The sequence below is a fragment of the Eumetopias jubatus genome, unplaced genomic scaffold (assembly GCF_037043125.1).
Source record: "Eumetopias jubatus isolate StellerSeaLion01/CBP00866 unplaced genomic scaffold, mEumJub1_p1.0 scaffold_7, whole genome shotgun sequence".
Lineage (NCBI taxonomy): Eukaryota > Metazoa > Chordata > Mammalia > Carnivora > Otariidae > Eumetopias > Eumetopias jubatus.
The window spans coordinates 107,934,881-107,946,858 of record NW_028274813.1 but is presented as its reverse complement, the minus strand read 5'-3'; the positions used below and the strand labels follow the sequence as shown (position 1 = coordinate 107,946,858).

Below are 11,978 nucleotides of genomic sequence, written 5' to 3'. Positions count from 1 at the left end.
GAGCCACCCCTGCCCGAGCAGGTCTTTTTGATCATGCACTGACTGACCTAGACCCAAGAAAATGTCTTGTCTCCCCCATAAGCCCCTTCCCAAGCACGGGGCAATCCCGAGCCAGTGCTCTGGCCTGGCCCCTGCAGGCCTCCCCACAAGCCTCAGCTCTGCGCCCCGCAACCCGCCGGGCCTCCAAGGCCCCACATGACTTCGCCTCACTTCTCCCCACAAGGCTGTTAGCAGAAGCTCCCTCCTCTCCTGCCTCCTGCATCCCGCCCATCTTTCCTCTTCTCAGCCCCAACAGAGAGGAGTCAAATCCTCCAGCTGAAATTCTCTGGGTCTAGAAACAGATGTGAAGAGGTGACTCAGGAGACATCATCTGGGGGAAGAGAGAATCTTCCATGTGGACACGGTCAAGAAGGAGGGAGGGAGAGCAGACCAAGGGCAGGCCCCCTGTCCACGCCATGCACGTTAGCAAGAGGTCCCCCTTCCTGCAGGCACGTGCAGCCCCTCACCAGGACCCACGCGTCCCCGGGGCTGGGGGCCCTTGTGCCGAGCACGGCCTGTTGGGCCCTCCATGCCAGTGCTAACAAGGCGGAGGGTGCCCCGGAGTTGGAGCCCTGCAGACTGGGAGCCAGCAGCTGGGGAGGAGAGGAAGGGTGAGACCCAGCTGTGCCCAGCACAGCGTCCCTAGGGAACCACCCCACTTCTAGGGCCAGGAGATGGGGACAGGCTGACGGGGGTGGGGGGGAGTTCTGGGGGGGCAGAAGAGGGAAATGAAGAAGAGGAGCCTTCCTGGCTGGGGAAAGTCACCTAAGAGGCCTCCCTGTGAGCCCCTCCCCGGGGTAGCTGGTGGTGGGGCCTGAGACCCCACTGCAGGCACCACCCCACCCCTACCCTCAGGGTCCCCGGAAGGAAGGAAGTGGAGAACCGATTGTGCGCTGGCCCTTTGATGCTCTCGACAGCCCTGTGATGAGGCCCGGTGCAGAAACTGAGGCACAGCCAGTGAAATGACGTGCCAAGGTCACTCAGCAAATGGACCTGAGGGAAGGATTTGAATGCAGCCCAAGACACGGAGCTTGGGCCCCCTCTCCAGAATGCATCCCAAGGCCTTGGCAGTGGGGACATCCACTGCTGGGCTGTCCCATCATGGCAGGGTCTCCTTCCCGCCCAGAGGATGCTGTGTGATGGGTCTTCTGTAAGAGTGCAAAGCACCCGACACCTAGGAGTTGTCAGCCCCCAGCCTAGTCCCAGGGGAGAGAAAGGAAAGATTCTCCTGAGGCACCCCTTTTCTGTGTATCACCGCCCCTCCCCCGTCCACGGAGGGCCCCCCCCCCCCGCCCCGGGAAGGAACGGTGGCATGTGTCCATTTGCCAGAGAGCACCAGCTTCCCGATGCAGGACGAGTCGTGGGGAGCCCTTGTGCAGCCCCATTTACTCGCAGTGAAACCCGTTTCCCTGCCCAGCGGGTGGCCGGGGCATCAGCTGTGCACGGGAAGCTGGAAAGCTGGAATCTGACCCCGGGGCGGGCGCTGAGCCTGGTCGCCATGGCAGCTGCGGATTTATTACTGGGGCCTCCACCCAGCTTGGCGGACTTTCGACTTGAAGCCGGGAGGAAGAGGACTGAGCGGGCAGTTGTGGGAGCCTCGAGCCCACAGGCGATAGCCTGAGGCCCCAGGATGGTGAGTAGGGGGCTGTGTCCTCGAGCCTGGCTGCCCCGGGGCTGGGGGTGCGGGAGGCGCTTTCACGGAGTCCCCTCCCTGACTGTTTTCCTCTCTCTGCTACAGGCCAAGTTTCTTTCCCAGGACCAAATTAATGGTAGGTTCGCTTTGCTCTTTAATTAGCAACTCACAGAAAAATATGGGTCTCATTAGGCAATTTGCTCTGCTTTTTTTTTTTTTGTCGGTGGGAAGAGCCGGCCCACCCACAGGCAGGGGGCCGCCTGCTGCTGGGGACACCACTGGGGGGTGGGGTAGTGACCACCACCACTAGCTGCGGGGGGTGGGGCAGCGCGGAGGGGGTCTCAGAGGTGGAAGTGTGGTGTTACATTTGTCAGTGGGACTTAGTAGTGGGGGAGATAGGGGAGGGTGCCCGCTAGGTGCTTCTCCAGGCCCCATAGCTGGATTCTGGAGGAGGGATGGGAGATGGGGGGGGGGGGTGCCACCAGTAACTGGCTGTGGCTCATGGTGGAACAAAAGAAGGGGCTGAGAGGGAAAAGAGGCCTGGTCTGCACTCTTGGGCAGGCGCTTCTAGTCTCTGGGCCTCAGTCTCCCCATCTCTGAAATGGGGGTGGGCTGAGGTGGCCTCTGCAGTCTCCGGTGCCCTGACAGCAAGCTGTGTTTGGGGCATTTACTCGCCGAGGCCCCTAGCCAGCCCACCACCTAGTGTAGCACAGCACGGAGTTGTGTTTCCAGAAGGCCAGGAGGGGAGAGTTGGGTTACACAGAACCCAGGGGCCTGGCAGAGCCCAGCTAGGGTCCCGCAGACGCTGGGGGTGTGCTTAGGGTTACTTGAGCAGGGATGCCAGAGTTCTGGGTCCTCGGAGCTTGGTCTAAAGCGGGTGGGGGGCAGGGGTTGCAGTCTCCAGGTGGGCACCTTGTCTTAGATGGCTCAACATCCTCACCCCAAGAAGAGGGCCAGAGCAGGGACTGTGAAAACATAAGGCCCAGGGCAAGGGCCTCTCCTGCCCAAGTCTGAAGGGCAGACTGAGTGGTGACTCAAGGCTGGAGTCCAGCCATCAGCCTCAGGAACCCCCCTCCACCAACCCACACCTAGTTCTGAGGCTCAGTGACCCTCCCTCCTGGGATATCCCAGAAGGGAAGGAGGGAAGCTTCCCTTTGTATCCCCATATCTGACATCAAGAAAGGGGCCACTAATGTTTCATGACTGAGAGATTGCCCAGAGGCAGGCCACTGGAGTGGGAAGGGCAGGGCTCTTGGACGCAGCAGACCGGGGTTCCAGTCACCTCTGAGCCTCAGCTTTCTCCTCTGTGAAGGAGGGAGAATGACACGGCCTCACCAGGCTGCTGTGAGCAAGGGGCAGAGAGGATGTCAGTCAAACACACGACCCTGGGCCTGGCTCAGGCCGGCTGTCCCCCAGACTCGCTCTAGCTAGCATGAGCTGGGTGGTACAATTTTAGGAATATTTTGAGCTGTTTGTTAAAATCAGCCATTATTAAATAATGCAGCATCAAACCATGTTTCAAACCCTGCATCTATACAGTGGACGTGTTAAAATAACCCTACTGCAATCAGCAGTGCTGAAGATTTGAAAGAAGTTTCAGTTTAATGAATGTAATTTGTACAAGGGTGGGAAATAGTGTAACGGTAGCTCACTTAACAGATTTAACGACAACACATTCACGGGGGAAAGAGTTGCATTCATTGGCATGCGGCCTCCCTTGGCAAACCATGGAGGCTATAGGTTGGCAACGGACATGAGAGTTGGCCAAACTCACTTGTGATAATCAGCTGGCTAGAAAGGAACTTATAAAGAATAGTGCACATTTTATTATTATTTATAAATGGTGTGCTACACATCCTTTATGTCTGTAAAAGTTATAATAAACTTGTGTCCATATATCATCAGAGCCAGTTATTAAACATGCACCAGCACACAGCTGTGATGCTATAGGCCCTGGGGAGGATTCTCTCCTGCCCCGGGGCATTTGCATTCTCAAAGGGAAGACCTGAGGGGGATTTTTAACCAATTTATTCTTTCCTTCACCAAATACAAGGGTCATTTCTTTGTGCCAGGCCAGTTCTAGGCACTAAGATATGGCAGCGAACGCCATGGACAAAATCTGTTCGCTTCACTCACACTTGAGGGAGGAGGGGGACAACAAAAGCAGTAACATATATAGGCTGTTAAAGGGCCTGCCCGTCTGAAGAAAAGGCCGGAAAGGGGAGCAGAGGGGTGTGGGGGTCATGGGGGCTGGAGAGGGGCTGCAAGGAGAACAGCCTGCTGTCCTGTTCCAGGACAGGAGTCCCCATTCAGATCTGGCCTTCCAGGTCTTTCGATGGTATATTTGTCAAGATGGGAAGATAGAACGTATTTTATCTAACAGTTTGTTAGGAGATGGGACTCCATCTGCACCTGGCCCTGATGATGTCAGGGGCATGGTCCCAGGTACTGATCCACGTGGGAGAGGAAGTTTGCCCGTCCGTAAAGCCTGGCCAATTCCAGGCAAGGGTGTGATGCCTGCCCTCCAGCACGGGGGCCAGGCAGGGACAAGTGTCATAGGTTGAGGTCTCAGGGGGCAAACTCTGACAGAAGACAAGGTGGGTGGCCATCAGAGGTCCCCAGGAAGGGCACTGGGGGAGTTTCAAGCCCTACATGCGGGGTGGCTCCCTCTCTGTGACCCCCTGTAAGTGATGACATCACCCCCACTGGCACGGGGCCCTCTTGGAGGGAATTAGGTTTTGCAGGAACCAAAGGTGGGATCTTAGGCCAGGCTCTGGTGCTGCTTCCCCTGGGCCACTTCAGTTCCTGCCCCCTGGTCATGTCTGTGTTCTGGCCCTCTCCAAGCCCAGGCTCTGGAAAGTTCTGAAAGGGCTAGGCTTTCCCCTTCAACCTCTCCACAGGCACGAAGGTGGCTAATTGTCCCTAAACCCCACCAGGGAAGCTGCCTTTTATTAGCAGCACCCCTGAAATCCTCAAGGAGAGGCCTTAATTGGGGAACATGAAGGGGCCTTAGGGCAGGAGCTGGGGGCCTCCCTCCCTTCAGCTTCCTCCTACTCCCTTCTGCCCTCCGGTGGCCTCTGCCTGGCAATCCAGGATCCAGAGTGGCCTCATGGGTGGAGCTCTGTTTCAGGGACCGGGCTGCCTCCCCACCCCCAGGCCCTCAGCCGCCCCAGCCTTCAGTGGCCCCCCTGCACAATGGGAACAGTGGAGGCACAGCATCACGCACCACAGGGCCATCGCAGGATGAAACAGTAGTGTGAGCCTGCCATTGGTTTTGTTATTACCAGCTGAGGAGCTGCTGGCCCAGGCCTCCGAGGCACCAGCCAGGTGGTGTGAGGAGCAGGGCAGCTGGGTGCTGAGAGGCCCGGATGGGGCTCAAGCAGTGGCTCCCCGCTGTGGGCCTCAGGGATTGGAGAGTCACCGGGGCAGCTCTTGACCAACTCTGACGGCAGCCCCACCCCAGCCTGTATGGGAATCTAGGTGGTGGGGCCCAGACACACCTTCCCCAGCTCCCTGCTGGCCTCACCGTGCCCCCAGGGCAGGGAGCTGGGCTCTGCTGGGCTGCGAGATGGGTCTAGCGGAGCCTTAGCTCCGGCAGCCATTGCATTTCCTCCCAGGAGCTAGGGGTGGGGAGGGCAGCCAGCCGGATCTAGTCAGAGCCTGGGAGAGCCCCTGAAGTCTTTAAGGACAGGACCAGGGCTGTGTCCGAGGACAGCTGGAGGGTTCAGCAGCCTGGAGGTGGCGGGCTGGAGAGCGGGCTCAGCAGTGCCCACCACATAGGACAGCCATTCTCTGCCAGGCCCCCCAGAGGGGATTCCTGCTCCTCTCAGTAACCCAGAGGCATTATTACCCTGGTTTCCCAAATAAGCTGTCTTTGCAAAGGTACCCTGGATCCTGCACGCCCTGCTGTAGACTCCTGGTCTCCATGGGCTGGCCCTGGAGGGTAGGATTGCTTTCCTTTGGTTTTAGTCAGTTATGGAAGGGGAGAAAAGAGGAAAAGAAACAGAGAAGGAAGGGAGGAGGGAGGCAGAAGGGAAGTCAGGAAGGGGAGGGGATAAGGTTGCCAGATAAAATACAGGCCACCCAGTTAAATTTGGATTTCAGATGAACAGCAAAAACTTGAGTATAAGTATATCCCATGCAAAATGTGGGACATACTTATACTAAATATGTATTCATTGTGTATCTGAAATTCAGTTTAACTTAGCAGCCCTGTATTTTTATTTGCTGTATCTGGAAACTCTAAGAGGGGAGGAGGAGAGCAAAAGGAAGGAGAAAGGAAGGGAAGGGAAGGGAAAGGGAGAGAGGGCAGAGAAGGCATGGGGGTGGAGAGCAGTTACATACCGCCGACTCTTCCTTCTGCGCTGTGCACAGAGTACAAGGAATGCTTCTCGCTGTATGACAAGGAGCAGCGGGGGAAGATAAAAGCCACTGACCTCATGGTGGTGATGAGGTGCCTGGGGGCCAGCCCGACACCAGGGGAGGTGCAGCGGCACCTGCAGATCCATGGGATCGGTGAGTGGGCTGGGCCAGAGCCGGCTGCTGGAGGGGAATACACCATCTGTGGGGAGAGGCCCCCGAGCCCTGCAGCTGTGGTCCTGGGGCAGGACCCAACAGGTGGGTAAGGATGGTGGGGGTAGGAAGAGCTCAGATGTTTGAGGAGCAGGTGGGAGTCAGAGCTCACCAGCAGAAGCTATGGAGACATCTGGCCAGGTGTGCTGCGTATCACTCAGGCTTCCTCGAATCCCCACAGCGACATGCCCATCTGTCACAGAGGATCACGGGATCTAGGCATTCCATCAAGGTTATCACAAATCTGCAGTAAAGACGGTGTTAACAGTGATCCCGTGTGTTAGGAGAAAACAGTTTCCCTTCACTGAGTATTTGTCACATGCTTAGCTCAGACAACTCTGTGAAGTAGGCACCATCCTACTCTGTTTTACAGGTAAGGATCAACGTTCAGAGTCATTAGGTAATTTGCCCAAGTTCTTAAGCCAGTGGTGGAATCAGGGTTGGGACCCGATTCTTCTTTCAAAGACTGACTTCCTAAAAACTATGCAATACTCCGAGAGAAAAGGTAGAAGAGAACCCACCCAAAGATTGTTCTCTCTGGTGAGGGGTTTAGGGATGATTTTCATTCCCTTTATTGTTTCTTGTATGTTTGACAATGGGAACATCTGGGACTTTTATAACCAGAAACAAGTTTTATTCTTTAAAAAAACAAAAATGAGAAAAACCAGAGAGGTATCAGAGGCCGGGGTGGATGTTTGCATTGGTGGTTGGACACACAGGAAGGAAAGCCTGGCCCAGAGGGAGGAGGTGGACTGGAAAGAGCACTTGACCTGGAGCCCAGAGGTGACTTCTTGGTGTCTGGACCTCGTTTCCTCCTCTTTCAGATGGATTCGCGCCATCTGCTAGGGTTGCTCTGAGGTCCCATCAGAGTGTAACTGCGGCAGTGCTGGGAGCCCCTCGGGGGCGGGGGTGGGCCTCTAAAGATCTGGAGCCGGCTGATGGGGCGCTCAGTGACTGAGATCCCCTGTTTCTAGTTCTGAAGGGGTGGTGGTTTGCTTTGGCTTCTGTCTCCTCCAAACAGGAAGTTGTGGTCAGGGGAAGTTCCGATTTCCTGCAGTTGTAGCCGGCCAGGGCCTGGGCTGAGGCCCCCAGGCATGCTTGGAGGAGGGGCAGAGGCTGCAGTGAGGGGAAGGCAGATGAGCAGGTGGGACTGGGGCCTGAGGCTTCAGGCGGTGTCACCTGTCCGTCCTTGTAGATGTGCTGCTGTGGCCGCCAAGGAAGGATGGATGCATGGAAATTTCCCTCCAGTTCAGGGCAGGAGAGGGGCTCCCGGAAGGGAGCAGAGGAAGTGTGCCCCATCCTGGTCCTGCCACCGCCCTGTGAGGTGACTCCACACTCTGGCGCCTCCATCTCCTTAGTGGGCAAAATGGGGCAATGGTCATCCTGGTCACTGAGGGTTACTGAGAGGATTAACGAGGCAGATTCATGGTGGGGGCTCAGGAGGAGGGGCTGCATCTTCCTCACGATAACACTGTCACCACCAGAGCACTTCCTGAATTAGGGGGCCCTTGAGCTGGCCATAAAGACTTGGGCAGGAGGCCACTGAGCTTCTTCAAGAAGAGCCTTTTCCTCCCTGCTCACTCTGCTGTGTTTGGGGGTTTCCCAGACAGAGATGGAGAGCTGGATTTCTCCATTTTCCTGACCATTATGCACACGCAAATAAAACAAGAGGATCCAAAGAAAGAAATTCTTTTGGCCATGTTGATGACAGACAAGGAGAAGAAAGGCTACATCATGGCGTCTGAGCTACGGTCCAAACTCATGAAACTGGGGGAGAAGCTCACCCACAAGGAAGGTAAAGGCCTGGGTCCCTCTTTCCCAACAGTGGGGGAGGAGTAGGGAGCTGGGGGGAGGACAGCGAAGGCCAGTCCCTGCCAGCAGGACTGTGCAGACACCGCAGGTGATGCTTGCCTCCGATGGCTGCAACTAGATGTCACGCTCAGGGAACTCGAGCCCGAGGGAAGAAGTAGGGGCCCGGAGAGCGACGGGAGAATTCTGCCAGTGGGAGGGAAGGCCTGGGGAGAGCTAGCTAGGATCTACTTGGGCCTTCATTTAGTGCTCACAAGACCCCTGGGGGCACCAGTGCCCCCGATACTGACAGGTGACAAGCTGGGGCTTGAATGCAAGTCTGTTAGACACAATACGCCCCCTCAGACTCTTTCCCCTTGCCAAAGCTGTCTTCTGAAGTTGTTGCTAATGCCAAGAGTTTCCAAACTGAGATGCTCCTTTGCCCCCCTCCTCACGACTCAGCCAGTTTGAAGAGCTCTTCCAGAAGGAGAGTCTGCGGTGGTCTTTGCCTCGCACCTTCCAGCAGGCCAGTGTGTCTTCCCTCCTCAGAGCAGGCCGTGGGACTGGGTCTTCTGGGCACGCCCTGTGGACATTGTAGGGGGTGACCCCCATGCTGGGCCGTCAGCCGGCATCCTTCCAGCCTAGCCCCTCGGCCCTGGCCCAGCAGCTGTCCGGGGGCCGCCACCTGAGGCTGGCATTTCCAGTTAGGCTGCTGGGCCTGCCTGTGGCGCGGATGGGAGCGCTGGGCTGGGACACACAGGTGGAGGGAACGGCTTCGAGAACAGTGGACCTTGAGCCTTTGGTTAAATCACAACAAACCCGTGGCTTGAATTCGATTTGACGCCTGGCTTCCCCTCATTCTGGGGGCCCTCCGAGGCATTTCTTAACCTCTCTCGCCCTCCTCAGCTTCCTGGTTGGGAAACGAGGTTACAATAGACAGTCCCTCAGGTCCCTCCAAGGGCTAGCATTCTGTAAAGCAGTCTACTTAGATTTTATCGGCAGTCACTAAGGCACAGCGCGAAGCATTTAAAAATAGCGCGACAGACGGCACACGGAGCTCTCCCTGCTTTCTCAGGCTGGCAGCGAGCGTGAGCTCATCTTTCACTGTGGCTGTGTTAATGTGAGCAGGGGAAGCATGGGCTCTCCTTCGCGCTCAGGCTCTGAGGACACTGCTCAGCCTTTTATGTTCCAGGTGGAGTGTTGGCGGGAGGGGGGGGCGGCGGCCCAGCTGGGGCCTTCTTTCTTACGGTTAATGACCTCTGTCTAAAGCAATACCATGGCCCCCAAACTCGCACCCACCTCTTGTTTAACCAGGGAAGAAGCATTTCAAACCAACTGGTAATGTATTCCAGACAAGCAGGAAGACCCGTTTCCCTTCCTCTTGCTGTGGAAGAGAGGAAAGATGACACTAGAAGTAGGAATCTTTCACCCTGGGTGACTGAAAGAACATCTTCAATTTTTATCAAGAAGCTGGAGAAGGCTGCCGGGGAGGCCTCCATTCTAAGGCCTGGAACAGGCTGATTTCCGCCCCCCGGGTCTTTGTGGACAAGAGGGGTCTGCAGTGCCTGGGCTGCAGCTGACGTTGGACCGGTCCACTGGAAAGGGTTGAACCCACTGGCTGATGGGTAGAAGCTTCTCCATGAAATAAGATAAATTGCAGTCTCCTCAACATTCTAAAAATACTCAGAACTACCATCGGCTTAGGCATAGAGCATAGTAATTACATTTTAGAGGAGGATGGATGGTTAAGCGGAGAATCACGGGCTATTTTCCAAGCGCACAGAATTATGTGTCGGGGACGTCTAGTGCCAGGGAAGTTGACAAAGGGCAGTGAAACGGTTTTTGCAAGGGGACGAGGATGGGCCCAAAGAGCCAAAGGTAGGCTGGCCCCAAGAGGCCACTGTGGAGAAATGGAAGCAGAAATGGCCTCGCTTGCCAACATCTGGGACAAGCTAGTATTTTGTCCCAAGAATCCAGAACCAGAAGAAACAAGTAAATGAAGCGTTTTTTTTTTTTTTTTTGAGCAATGTCAGAGAACAATGACCGTTTTGTACACTTTGGGCTTTAGACACAGTTGAATTTATTTTCTCTCCTACTACCCCAACCCCCTAAACACACACGTTTTAAAAAAAGAGGTGATGGTGGCAGACACCACTTGCCACCAAGTCCCCTCTTGGGGTGGGGCTTGCCAATTAGGAAGGGAAGGCAGGCAGGCCGGGGGGGCAAGCCAAGGCCACAGGCAGGGTGGCCCAGGATGGGGCTGCTGAGGGGGTCTGTTCTGCTGGGAGGCTGAGAGGGTGGGCTATAGAAGGTAACATCCATATCAAGTATTTCTGGAAATATATGCACAGGGGTCATTTTCTTAAAAAAAAAAAGCAGCGGCAAGCAAGCACAAGGTGACTTCGGTGACTTAATTGTCATTAGCAAGCTCCCAACCCTCTACCTGGGCCCCTGCAGAAAGATGGAATCAGTGGTCTTCAGGGATAGGGGGTGGGTTGTCCTGTTCTGTTCACTGGTTTATTTCCTGGTCTACAGGAATGGTCCATTGGACACAAGGAAAGACCTTTGGGAAGCCCTAACCCCCCATAACTAACTCGATGTCCTATAATGTAACACTACAGCCAACCTGAAAAATTAATGTGATTTATTGCAGTGGATGATCTTTTCAGGGAAGCAAATATCCAACAAAATGGTAAAGTGAAGTACGATGAATTTATCCACAAGATCACCATTCCTGTGTGGGACTACTGAATGAAGAGAATGCCAGAGAGCCTCCCTTGGGCCTGAGAACTCAGACTAAGTTTTTAAAAAGAAAAGGGGTCTTTCACCCGGTGGGGGGGGGGATGGTAAACTCAGCAGCAGGATGACATGACCTGACGGCAGCAGGGGGTAACTTGGCAGTGACACAAAATGGTTTCAGCCTGGCATTAGTATGGCTTTAATAAAAAATTTTTATTGATTTTAAGTGCCATGAGTCCAGCCCTTTATAGCATCGAAAGAGCCTGTGGTTTGGAGTCGGGCCTGGGTTCCAGTTCTGACTCTGCCACTTCCCAGCTATGTGACTCTGGGTAAGTCATTTCAATCCTCAAAGCCTCAGTCAGATCCCTAAACTCAAGTCGGACTCCTATTTCTTACCTCATGGAGCCTACCGAGGGTGGTCTGAGAGAATACTTGAAAACGCCGTTGCAAACAGTAGAGCACCGTGCAATCCTGAGTCACACGGCGGCGCGTCTCCTAAAAAGGGCAGTCTACCAAAAGACGCTATTCTGTATTTGGGTGCTGGAACCATCTTCCACATTTCCAAGGTAAAGCCAGTGCTAGCGGAGAACTAGCCTCAAGCAAAGAGCTAAAACAAACGAAAAAGTATGGTTAACATTTCTGGCAGCACCACGGGGCCACTTACACATTCTTATTCCCAGCGTGACACACGGTGACATGGTTCAGGATGTTCATCCATAAACACAGAGTATAGAGGGAACACAGTCGCGTTTAAACTAGCGGCATCAGCTAGACTGCAGGAAGAGCGATCGGACTTTGCAGCCCACACCACAGGACACCAGATGTGACATGCTGCATTCATCAGAGATTTGCAGAGCTGGAGGAGCTCCTGTCGGAATTTCGAGCTCTACTGTTATCAGAGAGGGTCAGGGCGCTAGGATGGTCTGCTCAAGTGGGCCAAATTGATCATGGCTTCAAGCCGTTTCCCCCGCAAGACTAATGGAAAGTAATGAAGGGATGGAACAGGCCATGGCCAGGATACAGCAAGAGCCCTGCTGGGACCTCTTCCAGCCGGAGCGGGGTCTTAAGTGAGTTATGTAGCCAGGAGGTGCCAGGCTGGTGCTGCCTGTGTGCTCAACACATTTGTGGATCTATTGGTAGTGTAAGCACAGCCCTAAAAAGAGCTGGAGTCACACACCAGCACGTTGAGCAGGGGGAGGCCAGAGCT

At 55.0% G+C, this 11,978-nt stretch overlaps 1 protein-coding gene across 6 annotated transcripts; it reads left to right on the top strand.

The window, feature by feature from the left end:
• Positions 1-1,399: 1,399 nt before the first annotated feature.
• Positions 1,400-10,997, top strand: CALML4 (calmodulin like 4). Of its 6 annotated transcripts, XM_028100209.2 has the most exons (5): positions 1,400-1,672; positions 1,778-1,808; positions 6,047-6,187; positions 7,851-8,039; positions 10,686-10,997. In XM_028100209.2, exons 1-5 carry the CDS (start codon positions 1,670-1,672, stop codon positions 10,781-10,783), a joined length of 462 nt encoding a protein of 153 aa, XP_027956010.1. In that variant the 5' UTR covers positions 1,400-1,669; the 3' UTR covers positions 10,784-10,997. The 6 variants fall into 6 exon arrangements, with proteins under 6 accessions (XP_027956010.1, XP_027956009.1, XP_027956016.1 ...); XM_028100208.2 differs by lacking the exons at positions 1,400-1,672; positions 1,778-1,808 and having other exon boundaries at positions 4,271-6,187; XM_028100215.2 differs by lacking the exons at positions 1,400-1,672; positions 1,778-1,808; positions 6,047-6,187 and adding an exon at positions 6,206-6,289.
• The last annotated feature ends 981 nt before the right edge of the window (positions 10,998-11,978 follow it).